Source organism: Cebidichthys violaceus, unplaced genomic scaffold, assembly GCF_023349555.1.
Source record: "Cebidichthys violaceus isolate CVI_PGR_0920_01 unplaced genomic scaffold, fCebVio1.0.p SCAF_8, whole genome shotgun sequence".
Taxonomy (NCBI): Eukaryota; Metazoa; Chordata; class Actinopteri; order Perciformes; family Stichaeidae; genus Cebidichthys; species Cebidichthys violaceus.
This window is the reverse complement of record NW_027176964.1, coordinates 16,456,109-16,471,873: the sequence shown is the minus strand read 5'-3', so window position 1 is coordinate 16,471,873 and position 15,765 is coordinate 16,456,109. Positions and strand designations below refer to the sequence as shown.

General features: G+C 45.9%; 1 protein-coding gene across 2 annotated transcripts in view; it reads right to left on the bottom strand.

The window, feature by feature from the left end:
• LOC137892650 (semaphorin-6B-like) overlaps positions 1-15,380 on the bottom strand; it is a 28,352-nt gene extending 12,972 nt beyond the window's left edge. Inside the window, exons 1-6 of one of the 2 annotated variants that reach the window (XM_068737943.1) lie at positions 14,945-15,380; positions 14,779-14,856; positions 2,817-2,940; positions 1,749-1,860; positions 1,013-1,073; positions 779-841 (exon numbers count right to left, since the gene is read on the bottom strand). In XM_068737943.1, coding sequence (XP_068594044.1) covers positions 779-841; positions 1,013-1,073; positions 1,749-1,860; positions 2,817-2,937 — 357 coding nt within the window. In that variant the 5' untranslated portion in view covers positions 2,938-2,940; positions 14,779-14,856; positions 14,945-15,380. Of the gene's footprint in view, positions 1-778; positions 842-1,012; positions 1,074-1,748; positions 1,861-2,816; positions 2,941-14,762 lie in introns of both variants that reach the window. The other variant, XM_068737942.1, reaches the window with a different exon arrangement.
• Positions 15,381-15,765: the final 385 nt, after the last annotated feature.

The window sequence follows — 15,765 nt, the reverse complement described above, 5'->3', positions numbered from 1 at the left end:
TCTTATGTTCTCCCCACCTTGGGCAAGTCTTCCTCCTCCTGTCTTTTTATCACAGCTTGTTTTTTTTTTTTGCTCATACATATTTTCTTCTTTCATCTCTGTTCTCTGACGCAACAAATCTTTTCCTTTTGTTGTCTCGCCGGCTCTTTCTTATACCCGGTGGCTGCCCTATCCTTCCTCGTGTGTTTCTTCCCCACTTTTCCTCCACCTACACACATTCCATCCCTTCCTCTTCCTCAACTGATTTCAATTACCGCTTCCCTCCCTGAGGCTGTGTCACTCTCTCTGCTCAGTTTGCTTTATAATGCTCTCCTCTCGCCTCTTTCTCTTTTTCCGTGAGATCCGCCCGGATTGGATTTTGCGGATGGCAATGCTACATTTATACAATAAAAGCTTATAGGTCAAGCAAGCTACCATTCCAGCAAATCTTTCTCTTTTGTAGATTTGATCGCGTACCTTTAATATCTCAGAACATCGTCATCTATCGCTTCACATCCACACATAATTGCCCCACTACGGCTACGGATGAGATATATGACGAGGATTGGCACACTGCAGGTGTGCAAGACGATGGCTTTCAAGCTTCATGGGTATCTTTCGGCCGTGGCAACATTTCCCCGAGCTAACGTGATTTTGCGTAAATACCGTGTGCAGGTGCACCCGAAGGAAAATAAGGTTTCTCTAACAGCTGTAGTGTCTGTCCAAGCGTGTGATAGAGTATAGGTGGTGTTGATGCATGCGAGAGTGGATCTCAGGGTGCCGTGTACAAGCGCCGTACCTCATGTTTGCCCTTCATCCGGCACACTCGAATGTCGTTCTTATTGGATTCCCATGTTCGTTTCTGCCAAAAGGAGCGAACCACAGTTGAATAACTTCTGCTGCGTGTGTGTGTGTGTGTGTGTGTGTGTGTGTGTGTGTGTGTGTGTGTGTGTGTCTGCGTACGTTATCAGCTGTTAGTGCCCGTTAGATTTTGTGTGTGTGTGTGTGTGTGCGCAAGACAATTTAGTCTTACCTTGCTGTAGAACATCTCATCACCTGCCATGTTGTCCAGCTCCACTCTGTACAAGTCATCTCTACAAAGCACACAACAAATCAGCACCAATGTAATACTGCAGGTGATATATAATGGAAACAATTAGACAGTTGTTTCAGCATGGTTTAGTGAGGGTCCATTGTAGCTCGTTTTCAACATGACTTAGTTGTTTATTTAATTCATGTCAGAATCAAACATCTCGTTCTCTGATTTGATCTAACAGCAGATGTATTTTAACCCTATTAGTACGTGACAGCAGTTCATATCTTAATATCTGTGCTGCTCATAACAGTGGTCATGAAAGCTCTGCTGTTGTTGTTGCCTTAGAAGAAATTTCATCATCACTGCCAAATCTGTTCAAACCCGCTGAAGCAGCGGAATTAAAACCAAAGTTTGAATTGAGTTTCATTTAAACGATACTATACAACGTATTCGTGTTTTTCCATTTGCTAGATTTATGCCAAATTATTTTGCAGGAGGACCAGATTTTGGCCTAGGAAACACTATTTGCTTCCACAGTTCACTATTTTCCGTATGCACACATCACGCTTTCGGTCGACATTTAACGAGATCCAATCCTTACTCGCTACAACAAACTGAAAATGTCCTCTGCGGAGTGACAGCAGATGGAAGCCGAGGCATCAGATGAAGAGCGAGAGGATATTAATGCGAACGCGTCAGTGACACACAGTCGGAGGTGGTTGCCGTTGGTTACCTGGCTCCTATGTAGAGCGTGCGGTTGACTTGGAGGACCGTCTGGATGTGCAGATCCTGCCTCTGAGCCGAACGGTGAGCTCTGCCCAAGAACACCGGATACCTCCGCACAACTGACACGGACACACACACACACACAGGCGGAATAGAGTCAAACGCTCACAAAAAAGAATGTAGAAATGAAGTGCATTGCTCAAGGGTACTTTGATGCTTGATAACAGAGCGAGTCAATCGATATTTACCCTAAAAACTTCTCTAGTCTTCACTTTAATTGTATCTTTGCGCATTCTTGATGCCTTTCTTTAGGAAAACAAAAGATGCGAAGAGATGATCGGTGCACATGAAACACTTTTATCCTCGTTTTGTTTTGCTTTTGTTGACGCATGCAGGCTCCATAATGACAAAAATCTGTGCGTGACCATTACTGTAATTCTATCATAAAAGAAAATAAATAAGCTCCCTCTCCTCCCTGCATTTCAGATCAGTGGGAGAGTACAGACGAGGCAGAGAGAGAGAGAGAGAGAGAGAAAGTGGCGGTATCAGAGTAGGAGAAAGTTTCAAAGTGGAGGACGACGGTCTCCACAGGGAGCCCTCATCATCAGGAGACAGATTGGGAGAACGTCTCATTGTCCTTGACTGCAGGGGAGGGAGAGGGGGGGGGACGTAGCAATCCATCTCCACCTGTCTCCACTCCTTCTCTCTTCCCTCAGCCTTCTCTCTTGTCATCTGTATCACCCCCTCCAATCCAATTGTCTCACGCTTTTTCATCTTCCCGGGCCTCTCAAAATCCATAACAATCATTTCTCTTGGTCCCTTTCTTTCTGTCTTTACATCTTTCTCTCTCGCTCATATTCATCAGTCTACCACACAGCAGCAGAGAGGCCGAGTGAAGTCTCTTTATCTCTCTGTATGCCTGGGTCCACACACACACACACACACACACACAAGCTCTGACCCTTGACCCCCCCCCATTTCCACCTCCACCATGAGGCCATTCATCATCAACGCTGCGCATACAGTCACACACACACACACACACACACACACACACAGCAGGAAGGAAACGTACCCTCTACGGGGACGTAGCTGAGAGGACTGGGTTCCTCTGGGAATGAGCCATCCGCCAGTTGAAGCAGCAGGAGAAGAAATGTGAGGGGTGGAGCCACGGTCGCCATGGCAGCAACACACATGCACTGAAGAGAGAGACGGGAGAGAAAAATGTCATTGTTGTGTACGCTTACATGTTCCTCTGGGTGTGCATGTGCATGATGATTGTTATTGACATTATGACATTATCAACAGGTATCTCTGTTCGTGTGTGTGTGTGTGTGTGTGTGTGTGTGTGTGTGTGTGTGTGTGTGTGCAAGAAGAAAGGGTCAGAAGTGCAGCAGGGTGACTGCAACCACCAACCTGGCTTCAGCAGGGAAGCTGATGTGCTTCTATTGTCTGCTCACCGGTGTAATAGGGCTCTATTGTCAGAACTGTCACTACATTGTCAAACAGTTTGAATCGAATGGGATTCTCACAGTCGTATAACACACCGAGAGACAAAACAGTCACAGGATTACAAAGCCACTCTGGGTGATAATGTTCCTTTCGTTGATTGTGTTTCTGTACGGACATATGGAGGATATATTACTGGCAATTTGTGACAAACAAAAAAAAAGAATAGCTGGTCTTTAGAGGGAAGAAAAAAAAAGAAAAGATGAAGGGAGTGACTCGGGGGAAGCTGGACAATGTCTTTCCAAAGGTCAAAAGTCAAGAATGCTCTAAATCACCAGCGAGGAAAAAAAAACGTTGGTCTTTAAAAAGTTAGGAGGCCACAAAAGGTCACACTGTGCAAGACACGCGCGCACACACACACACACACACACACACACACACACACACACACACACACACACACACACACACACACACACACGTTGATTTGATTTGAGTTAAATGCTAACATAAGCGTTCAGCAGGTTTAACGTTAACCATTAGTTAGCATGTTAAAATGTGCTAATTAGCATTCAACACAAAGAACTGTTACAGCTGTGGTCAATAGAAATGTCAATAGCTCCGCTCATAAACCAAACCGCTGGACAAACAGAACTGTTGATCTCATGGGGGTGTAAAGTCAGGGGATCACTTAATTCATCATCTGGGAACCATGAACATCTGTACGAGATGTAGCGGCGATCCATCTAATATTGAGACATTTCAGTCGAGACAAAAGCGGTGGACTGGCAACAGACCCAACTGACCAAAGGTCATCGTAGAGGGGTCAAACTGTCACAAACAAGCCCCCCCCACGCTGTACATCAACGTGTCTTTCACCTATAAAACCAAGACGGCGGAATAACGCTGCTGCACATAAGTTACAAGCAGTCATAAATTGTAGCCGCCACGCCATCAAACACTTTGTAAATCTAGAAGCTTTTCTATGCATTTATTAAAAATGCCTGTGGCTGAGCTACGCTGTCTTTGATGTGAGAAGGAGAGGAGATAAAAAAAAAGGGAAGGAGAGAAAAGACAAGACAAATGAGGAGAACAAAAAAGGGGCGGAGTGCTCAGGTTTTGTCTTGGGATTGTGAGGAGTGCCGCGAAAATCCTCGACAATGTCTGATGAAAACACGAATGAAAAGAAAGGTTTGAAATTGAAGAAAAAGATGTGAGCGAAATGAACGTCGTCAGCAAATTCAACCTGAATACCGTGTTCCAGGCCCCCCCCCCCCCCCCCCCGCCCCCAACCCCAGCTTATTCCCTTTCATCCTCCATCACTCTCCCTCTGTGCCCCACCTCCTCCCTTCATTTCTCGTCTTTTATACCTCTCAGCTTGTGTTCCAGAGAAAGGAAAACCTGTTTTTCAAAGACAGAACACCAGGTACAGAGGTAGGCGATGGGCTAGTTGCTAAGGTGATGACAACTGCTATTTGAAGCGCACAGATGCACAGATGTAACAGGCATACTGAGACGTAAATAAAGCCCGTTCACCTGTGCATACGTTTGAGTGACGGGCTGTTTGACGACGTCAGTGAGTCGATGAGGCTCAGACTACACACACGGGGCCACTTCAAATCCAAATTGTAGCCCAGAGATTGCAGGTTTGCGTCTCTCAGCCTCATCAGACGCACTGGAACAGCCCTGAGGATGGGGGGGGGGGGGGGGGGGGGTTTCATCTTAATGTCCATTGGGATTCCCTGATCTAGAACTGATTGAGTCAGGTGTAAGGGAGTCAGCTCCATTTCATTATGGTCATTTCATGAAATGATCTAAATTCGACGCTTAAAGCTAAAATGAAATGACGTCGTCTCGTATGGATATCTAAAAGGAGGAATGGAATTAAATGCAGCGTGTGTTCCGGTGAGCTTAAGCGACCCATGTGTGTGGTTTGCATCATAAAATCCCAGTGCCTCTCTTCTCAGAGTCACAACGCAGTCAAAATCTGGACACACGCCGAGGTATGCATATGTTTTAGATTCGCCGTGACTTCCTGTTTCTGAGAGTATCATTATCTCCGTCCGTCACATGATCAATGTCGATACATTTCATTATTGTAGAAAAGAGATGCTCCTGATAGCATCACATTTAAAGGGACAGTTCAGCCTGTAGTGCTGTTCATTAATCTAGATCATTTGTATGTGAGCTGCTTCTGGAGCTATCAGAGTTTCTGGATTATCTTTGATTTCTGGAAAGAGAGAACACTGTTTCCTTTTATCCAAATTGATTTTTTTTTTTTACTCCACAAGCCGAATGCCATAGTCCATATGTATCTGAGAAAAGGCAGACATCTCCGACATCTCCAAAACGAGGCAACTCACGCCAAGAACAATCTAAGTTGATGAATAGCAAAGAAGAAAGCAATTAACTGTCCCATAAATTTCCTTCATTATCACACGAATCCAGTTATTAGCTCTCTATACATCCACGGGTGCATGGAAACTGCTAATAAATGATTTGCCCGACATTTAATGGTGCAAATTTGCAGAAACGTACACAAATATAGACACGTACACGACTAAGGCTGCAACCCTGAAACCCAACAACATGACGTTCAAATACAAACAACAAAGACTCTTCTCTATCCATTCATAATCATTTCCTCTGTGTGGAAAACTTGAGAACATACAGACAGTCTTAAACACGTGTAATACAAATCACATGCAAATTGATAGCGCTGCTAAGTAGCCCAATTTATTCTGAAAACAACATGACATGACGTGTCTGTATAGATATATATATATATATATATATATATATATATATATATATATATATATATATATATATATATAAATGCAGTGACTCTGCTAAAAGCCTGCAAGTACAGAGAGAAGCTGGGCGTCCCTCTTCCCTTCCTTCTTCTTCTCACACACACACACACACAAACACACACACACACACACACACACACACACACACACACACACACACACACAAAGCTCCTTCACATGCTACACACCAAAAAAGCCCGCGGCCTATCATTGATGCAGCCTCCTCATTAGAATGTGTATTGATTAAAGCTATCGATCCATAAGAGAAACCCTCAGATCTGGGCCAAGGCCAACATACCAGGACTCTGCTGCTGGACAGTGCCGCGACGAAGGCAGTATTTTGAATGCCCTGGGGCTATAAAAAGAGGGGGGGGGGCAGCGCTTTGACGCATGGTTATCAAGGGTTCTGAATTCTCAGAAGATGAAAGATAAAAGACAGACGTGGTTTGAGTAAAAGACTCTGAAGGAGGAAGAGAGATACCGCCTAGCTCATCAAGCTAGTAAAAAAAAAACAGACTGCTGGTGACAGGATGAGTATCATGAAAATCGAGGTGAGAGAAAGACACAGGCGAGCGGAGGGAAGAAAGGCTGTTATGTATTTGTGTCAGATCTTGTTGGTGCGATAGGATTAAATGGCGTGACACTGACACGGTCATCATGGGACGCATGTAATGACGGCGACAGCCGCGCAGCGCGATCCACCCTCATCAGGCAATCGCCCATTAGCAAATCACCTGCTCACACTCACATCATTAACCAATCAGCAGGTCATCTGAAGAAGCATAATAGCCTGCTTTCGCCTGTTATCAGCTGGTCCATATGTTTCGTCCTCATCAGCTGGGACTGAGCTCATTTTGATGAAGTCTCTTTTTTTTCCCCTCCTGTGCGCTCTTGTTCGGCTGATCCGACGGGAAAGATAGGGGGTTAAGCAGCATGCTGGGAAATTCTACACAGCCCCACGGTATGTCAATAAACTATATGAAATATATCTATTCAATATTTACCCATGATTCCATCTTAAAATGCCTCAGTGGCCTTTAGTACATATTGGACATGCTCATGTTTGCACAAGGCATCTCAACTATTAAAGCCACTGAGCAAAAAATCAATACGGTCTCATCCTGCTAAACAGAGACCAAGTAAAAAGCAACATCCCTATCCGCACCGAGCAGCGTTCACTGACCACCGGGAAACAAGGAGACGTGAACACTGAAGGCCTCAGCGGTCCGCCTGAAGGCACAGAGGCACAGCTAGAAGCAAGCCCAACGTCGCTGCTGCCGAAAAATGCTCGAGTCATGACTTGCTGCAACCAACTACAGTACGGCAATAAATGAATCCTTTGATATGTGTGTGTGTGTGTGTGTGTGTGTGTGTGTGTGTGTGACAGAAATTGGACAAGTACAATTGAAGCACTTCTGTCCGTTGGTGTTGACATTTTGCTCGTCTCTGGATCTGAATTATGTTTTTTTCTGCGTTAAATCTGCCATTGTGATTAGGTCTCTCTCTCTCTGTCTGTCTGTCTTTCCCTCTCTCTGTCTGTCTCTTTATCTCTCTCTCTCTCTCTGTCTCTCCCTGTCTTTCCCTCTCCCTCTGTCTCTCTCTCTGTCTCTCCGTCTTTCCCTCTCTTTATCTCTCTCCCTCTCTCTCTCTATCTCTCTATGTCTCTCTCTCTGTCTCTCTCTGTCTCTCCGTCTTTCCCTCTCTCTCTATCTTTCTCTCTGTCTCTCTCTCTCTCTCTCTCTCTCTCTCTCTCTCTCTCTGTCTTTCCCTCTCTCTCTATCTTTCTCTCTGTCTCTCCCTCTCTCTCTCTTTCTCTCTCTGTCTCTGTCTCTCCCTGTCTTTCTCTCTCTCTGTCTCCCTCTCTTTCTCTCCCTCTCTCTCTCCCCCTCTCTCTCTCTCCCCCCCCCTCTCTCCCCCCCTTCGTCTCTCGCTCGCTGCTGCAGCCACTCCACTCCGTGCCTTTGTTACCGTAGCAACCAATAGCAAAGCTCGGCAGAGACCTTCTATTGCAGTAGATGTAAAAGCTGGGAGGGCGGGTTCGCCCTTTGAACACGTACCGGCGTATACATGTGTGTCAGAATGCACACACTGATGCATACGCTTGAGCTTTAACCCACATCCCAAACGTACGCTCAGAGGAGGGTGCATGGACACAGACGTGGACACAGATGCCGGGTGCTGGGGGTCCCCCCCTTTTCTCAGCAGGGAGGGGGATGGGGGAGCTGCAAGCATTTTGTCTCCACATTATCCACACTCTGGCGAGACAGTATAGCTCATTTGAAATCAATATGACAACAATGGGAGATATTCACTGGAAACTCAACAATGCATTTATTACACATTCGCTTAGAAGGATTCTTCTAGCGCTTCGCGGGGTTTCTCCTGACAGCTGCATCTCTGAGAGCCAGCTGGGTGATCATTGTTCTGTGTTCAGGTAAAAGCTTTCAGACTCATTACAGAGAACAAGTTGACTGGAGCTGAGGAGAAACTTTTTTTAACAAAAAATGAATCTCTCTTTCTAACTAATGCTCTTTGTCAAAGGAAGCAGACTTCCTCTCCTCGATTATTATGACAGGTTGATTTATACTATTGAAACAAGCTGCGTCAAGAAAGTGAAACGTGAACTGTAAAACAAGACACGATGTATATCCACACGGATCCTTCACAACTCCTCATCTGTAACACGCTCGCTCCTTGTAAGACGCTGGTTAAAAGCCTGGAATGAAAGAAAGATGGCCTGAGGGCAGAGACACAGACACGGGCTAAACTGGGAGAAGTGGGTCACCTTCACACTTCAAGACTCCACCCTGCGAGCACCACAGCTCCATTACTGACGTCAAACGCACCTCCGCTGAACATGGACAAAATGTAAGCTTTTATAGGGAATAATGCAACAATTGTGTTCTCATATGAGAGCGATATCAGAGCATATTTTCCAAACCATCAAACCATTCCTTTAATTTCACTTCGCCTAAGTACTTTTTAAAGATTACAAGCTCAGTTGGTAAATGTCGTAGAGGTAACCGAGGTAACGAGTTCAGAATGGGTTTGCTGTGGGAGTAATTATAAAGTGGTATTAAAAAAAATCGTCCGTATCAGGCGGCGATACAGGAAGAACCACGTGATGCCAAAAGCAAACAGAGTCGAAGTGAAGAGGAAATAAATACGTCGATATATATTCAGATAGCCAGACCTGTTCACACGCGCTCAAACACAAACACAGTGAAGGACCAAATCTGCACGCAATCATGCTCTCTTCAGCAAGACGAGTCAAGTCTTTATCTTATCGAGGTGGAGGCGATATTCCCTCAAGTGGCTGCCTGTCTCCTCAGAGCAGGTCTAATCAGAGTTAAGGGAATCTGTCTTTTGCTGTTAAATATCCTAAAATACTATTCAATCTACAAGGTAATTTATATGCTAATGCAAAGGTTACCTCTGCGTAGGCCTTTTGACGCATCTGTTAGGTTAGGTGTGCATGTATGAAGGGAGAGATAGTGAGAGCGAAGGAAGGAGAGAGGGAGATGGTGGCGCAGGGAGATGAAGGAGGAGAGGAGGGAAGATGCAGATACGGAGAAGAAGGGAGATATTCCCCTGGGTGAGTGCCATAGGTAATTAAAATAGGATGGACAGAGCTGGAGTCTAGCCAGAGAGAGCTCCATCTCCCCTCAGACTTCTCCCCCCAATCGGGCCTTCTGCCTGAAGCCAAATTGCTGCTTGTGACAGGCACACAGAAGCCTACGGCTGCAGAGCGTTATCAGCTTATGGGTAATGGACATGTACAAATGCAAACACGCTGCTCAGAAATGCAGGTGCGAAGCAATCAAACACTCGCAAATGACTTTGGGCTACAAAACAGGTAATGTCGTGGTGCTGCACTGAGACAGAAATGCACACGAAAACAACACACACACACACACACACACACACACACACACACGCGCGCGCGCACGCACACACACACATTTATGGTGCTGTACAAAGCTGCAGCAAGGGCAAACGTTACTAACCAGAGTTTGACTGCAGTAAGCACATATACATTCACTGCACAGCTCTGAGCTAGAGGCGAGCGCATGAGTATGCGGTGCACGCACTCAGACACACACTACGGGCACAGAGTTGAACACACGCACACTCCAGTGCGTACCACGGCAAATGGAGATGCAGTTTGAATTACACCACGGCGATGAGGTCTTTCAATCTGTGGATTTGACTCGCTGCTATTCGGCGTTGTCACCCGGTGTTAAGGCTGCTCTTTGTGCTGTACGAGGTAGTCCATGATGTCTGTCTCTAGTGAGCTTATTTCCATTTGCTTAACTGTGTCTTCATGTAGCCTTTGTGATTTATTTTTTTTAATATGTAGCGCAGATCAGAATCATCTTACAGCTTGGGAATTGGCGTTTTCATTTAAATAAGTTGTGATGCCGGGTGAAAGTATCTATTTATTGTTCCATTTTTTGCTTTGTATGTTTTACTGACCACTGCCCAACGCCTTCCTGTTTGTCATTTCTCTACCTCAACAAAGGCTATGCTAAGTAGGCTGAGCTAATGCCTCAACGTGGCAGCCATTACCATACATCTCACACGCTGCTCTCATGCTGGCGTAGAGGGAGGCTGAAGCTGAAAGGTAGCTCATATTCTCGTCATGTTGTTCTTTGTGTGCTGTGATCACCAGTAAGGGTAAATATAGCTCTTTTGGCAGAAGCACTGCTAAGAGGATCACAGCTCACAAAAGGTGGTCTACGCACAACAATCAAAATGCCAGAGAAGCTGCTCGTAGATTGACGTGTGCAGCACAAACACACACACACACACACACACATGCTTACAGCACACACACACACACACGTACGCAGAGACGACACCCCCCCCCCCCCTGAGAGCTTTCTCTCCTCCTCGCAGGTATAATTGTGTTTTTCGGCTACACTTTGTTCCCCTCCCCTCGGTTGTGACTGGGCCGCAGATGAAAGGCCATAATTAAAAGAGAAAAGTTGTGTTTGTTTTTGCGAGGAAGGGATGGGTGTGGGAGAGGACAAGATGAAGGAGGGAGAAAGATTAACCGCAACAAAGCTTCATCGGGCAACAAAACCATCTTGCATAGCTGGGAGACAAAAGGACTCGGATGTGCCTTTATCTCCCAATAAAAAAAAAGTCTTCCAAATCCCTCTAGCTAAGCTGCCATAACTAAAGCCTGCCGTTGGCTTAGGTGCCGGCTGAATTTGTTGGACAACAAAAGCAGCGAAATATGAGAGGATGGACCAAACACCCCGAGAAATATGTACACCTACGTTCATTTTCTGCAAAGAAGTAACAGGTCGAGTGCCTCAGCGCTGGCATTTGAGAAAAGGTCGCTTTCTTATGTGCTTATTTTGTTTTGTTGACGCGTGCATGCAGATGTGTGTGTGTGTGTGTGTGAGCGCGCCTCAGTGAAAGCGTGAAGCGGACGGTCATTTTCTCACTCTGCAATTTTGTGATGTAAATGAGAACACAGAAGGTAGGAGAGATTCGACTACCTTTATCTTTCCAAAGTTGAAACAGCTGTGACATCGCTCACAACCAAATTGCCAGGCAGTTAAATGGGAGGAGCGGCTGCATCCAAAACGATGTATTTGAGACACAAACTATATCTCATACTTCATGTGACGCCTCGCATACGCTGCAACAAATCCGCTCATAAAATATGCATGTGTGTGTGTGTGTGTGTGTGTGTGTGTGTGTGTGTGTGTGTGTGTGTGCTCTAAAGCGCCACGCAGGCCGCGCATGTTCATGTCGTCTGGCCCGACCCTGATGAGGATGAGGGGAGCGCCAGAGGTGTCGTTAGGGTGACACGGTGTACAGGAGACTACGCTGCACGATGATCACACACGTTAGCCTGTTGTAGCCCACACAGTGTGCACCGGGAAGCACAAGAGAGGCCGCTCCTCCGGGGAGGAATCGGTGAAGACAGAGTAGCCATAAAGCTGAAGATGCATGACCACTGTAAAGTATACACAAAGGATTTTTTTTACATTGAAAGCAACTGCAAGGCATTATTATACGGCAACCGAATCCACATACTGCAGCCACCGTTGCCACCTCATGCATCTGGTGGCGTTCGATTTATAGCGCCACGGACAATCCAGCATTTGCTAAAGCTCCTCAGCTTGTGCGGCGCCTGTTATCTCGCCCCTTTCCTTTTTCAAACATCTGGAAGGAGTTGTCAGTTAGGCTCCTGAAAGCCTCTCACATCAACACAGAGTGTTTTGCATAAGGGGGTTTATTTTTAATGTACCTGTCTGAGGATGAAAGCTACTTTCTGACAAGCAAAGCAAGTATGCCTGCGTGACACCTGACCCTCTGACCTTCTTACTCGCGCACAATGAAGCACTGAGGTCCACACTGCAGGAATAGGTCACCCAGCAGATGCCTGCCCAGCTAGGTCCCTCTGATCTCACTGCAGACGTCAACGCGCTTTTCAAGTGTTGACTTTGTAATAAAGAATCCCAGCAAAATCCTAAACACTGCGCTCTGCGTGAAAGCAGAACTTCAAAAGATGCCGTAGCTGGCTGCTTCAGCGCTCCTTCAAATCTCTTGACGCTAGTCAAAACTTTGCTTCATTTTTATGATCAGATTAGTGAATAATCCTGTTTATGTTCTGACGCAGAGAGGAGTGGCTGCTTCAGCGCAGATTGGAAAGTTGCTTTAAGTTCACCTAAACACTATAGGAGCGTACGTCCTCATTCCCTCATATACAGTGTGAGCGGAGTGGGAGGTAAAAACAGAGACATTTACAACGTGTAGAGGTGAAAGCGACTCACAGTAGTTTTAAAACAGTGTCCTGGGTGGCTCAGGATCGGCAAAAAAAGAAAAGAAAACTAAATCAATCCCACTGTCTGGTTTGGAGTAGGAATAGAAAACTACAGGTTTAATGGCAGCTTAGAGCCCCACTGTGTTCCAGTCATTCAGTGTTCCTCTCTGTGCACCGGAGGTAAAGACAGGAAATCTGTCGCCGATTGCTCGGCGTATTCTCTTGGCGAAGCGTAGAGAGAAGCTGTTAGGTAACATCTCTCTGCCTCCGAAAACCTCCTGTCCGTTTCATCTCACTCTGTTTACCACACACAAAGACACACACACACACACACACACGAGATCTCTGACTGTCATTCTACACATTTCTTGAAACGTGCTCCTTAGCAACCCCAACATACTAATCTGCTGGGGAATTACTCCCTTTGTGGGAAGGCTGTATTATGCTGCAATCCAATCTCATTTTTTTCTGTGCTTGAGATGCCCTGTTTGCAGGCTTAGCATGTGTGATTAAATAGGGTCCTATGTGATCAATAGAGCTCATTAAATGTCCCTGTGGGCAGTTGTCTCGCCCTAAGGCTCTCTTAAATTGCTTTTACCTGCAGCCTGCTCTGCCTTGTTGCTTCAAGTGGCTCCAACTTTGTTTTGCGGCATAATTAATTTTCTAATTGAATTACTCAAGCCTGGCCTTTGCGCGCTATTCCCCTAAATGTAGATTGAAGGATCCATTGGGTTGCCGTCTCTATAGGCTGTGGGTGTTTCGGTGTTTGAGGGCTTCTGGGATCGCTGGGTGTTTGGGATGGGCGGCTGTTAGACTGCCTTCCAAAGGGAGGCTGGAGGAAACAGTGGCTGCACCTGTTGTTCCCTGCGGTTGCTTGTGTGTCGGGGTTAGCACCTGCTCGCACGGCTGCTGTGTGGCCGTCTGTGTGGGCAGCAGGGATAACAGGGAGACCATTCACACCCTGCTCAGACTGCTGTCTGCAGCCCCTCTCCCTCAGCGCTCTGTTCGCTCTGAGCTTTCGGCTCCATCATTTCTTTTTCTGTCTTTCACGTCCTCTGCCTGTCCCCCGTGTAGCCCGATATGCCGGATTGCCATCTACCACACTTCATCCTTTGCATCCTCGACCTCTCTGTTTCTGTCTCTCCCTCTCCTCCTCTTCCCCCGATGCTCCTTTCTCTATTTTCTTTTTGGTCTGCTACCATCTCTTGCCTTTCAACTCACACAGAAACACAAACATAAACAGCAGCAGCTGGGAGCTGTTACAGTCATTCTGTGGCACTCAGTAGCTTTTAGTGTGAAGGATGCCGTTGTAAACAATGAATTTCATATAACTACTAAATCACTTCAGTAAGAGCTGAGACGGCAGTGAGTGAGCATTTAACTTGGGCCGGGGTGGTTGTGAGTGTGCAGCGTGGTTATGGCCAATTTGGGCGACATGTTATCGTAAGTGTGCGAGACATATTCTGGACAAAGGAGTTTTTTAGAGTATTCAGCCGTCTTTGGATCCGTCTAAAGTAGCCTAAAATGCTGAAGAGACATAATTTGGGCACCTATCACGGCCTATACTCCGGCCAGATCACAGGTCCTGATCTAAATAACAATTTCAGGCTTTCGTGCTCCAATGCAGTGCTGTAATGTGCAAGTAGCTGTTTTTTTTTTTTTTTTTGCTGAGGCATCACTTCTAACCTAAGATCCTATGCAACACGTGACAGAACAATGACATGCGGGGATATGCAACACAGATATGCACATGATATGCAGATCAAACATCAAACTCGCGGCAGACACAAAGAGCAATTCACGTCCAAATGAGGTCCAGGCGATGCCAAACGCAACACATTGGCTAACCCGGAGGAGAAGCCTCATAATGCAGCATCGCGTTAAGTGGCAGTAGCCTAATAAAATGTCTCACATGCTGTATACCTGTTCCCCCCCCCCCCCACCCTCACACATATCCATCTCTCAATCTCACCGTTTGGCACACTCACCGCACCAGATGGCCAGGTAGGGAGGAGGTGGCAGGTGCCAGTCGCCAACTCGCCCTCTCCGGTCGCTCTTCTTCCTCTCTGTGGAGAAAAGGGTGATGGATACCACGGCTCTCGGTATCTAAAGCGTCCCTGAAATAACAGCAGCAGCTCCTTAGCCGCACCTCACCTGTCTCTTCCCTCTACGGTTCCTGCGCGCCGCCGTAGCATCACCGTTTACCGAGCGCGTACAAAACGCCCAGTCCACTACAAAAGGTTTTCTTTTTTTCTTTTTTTTCTTTTTTTTTGCCCCTGGAGAAAAAAAAAAGAAAGTCTCGTTGTCTAAATACGTAACACACGAAATCTAAGCGGGTTTTCTGTGATCCAGAATACGGTTTCTTTCCCGGTAGCTTTGTTCAGACCTCTGTAAAATCCCAAATCCTGCAATTGCGGACTGTATTAAGTCCACTGTCAGAGGGGACCGGGCTGCACTTGTTCAAGCTTCGGCTTTGAAATCAGTAGTCAGCAAAATGTAATCCCCTGTTTAAATTTACAGTGGCGAGGTGAAATGTCCAACGCAGAGCAGTCACAGTGACAGCAGGGGCCCATAATTCACACCCCCTGAAACAGAGTCCTGCAGTGGATCAATGATGAATGGAGGAGCTCTCTCTCTCTCTCTCTCTCTCTCTCTCTCTCTCTCTCTCTCTCTCTCTCACACACACACACACACACACGCACACACTTAGCCATTATTGAAATACGTGTTCAATAATGTTCAGGAAAGTTGTAAGTTAAAGGAAAAAAAAAATTTCTAGAAATAGCTAGAATTTATTTATATATATATTATATTATATATGCCGTTACTTTTTAGATTTTTTAAAAACTAAAATATGATGCATTATTATTATCCCACTTAGCCAGCTATAACATTAAGTACTTTAACGTATTTCTCAAATTATAACATCTATAAGGGCAATCCTTCTGAATAATGAGGACCTTTATTTTGAATAC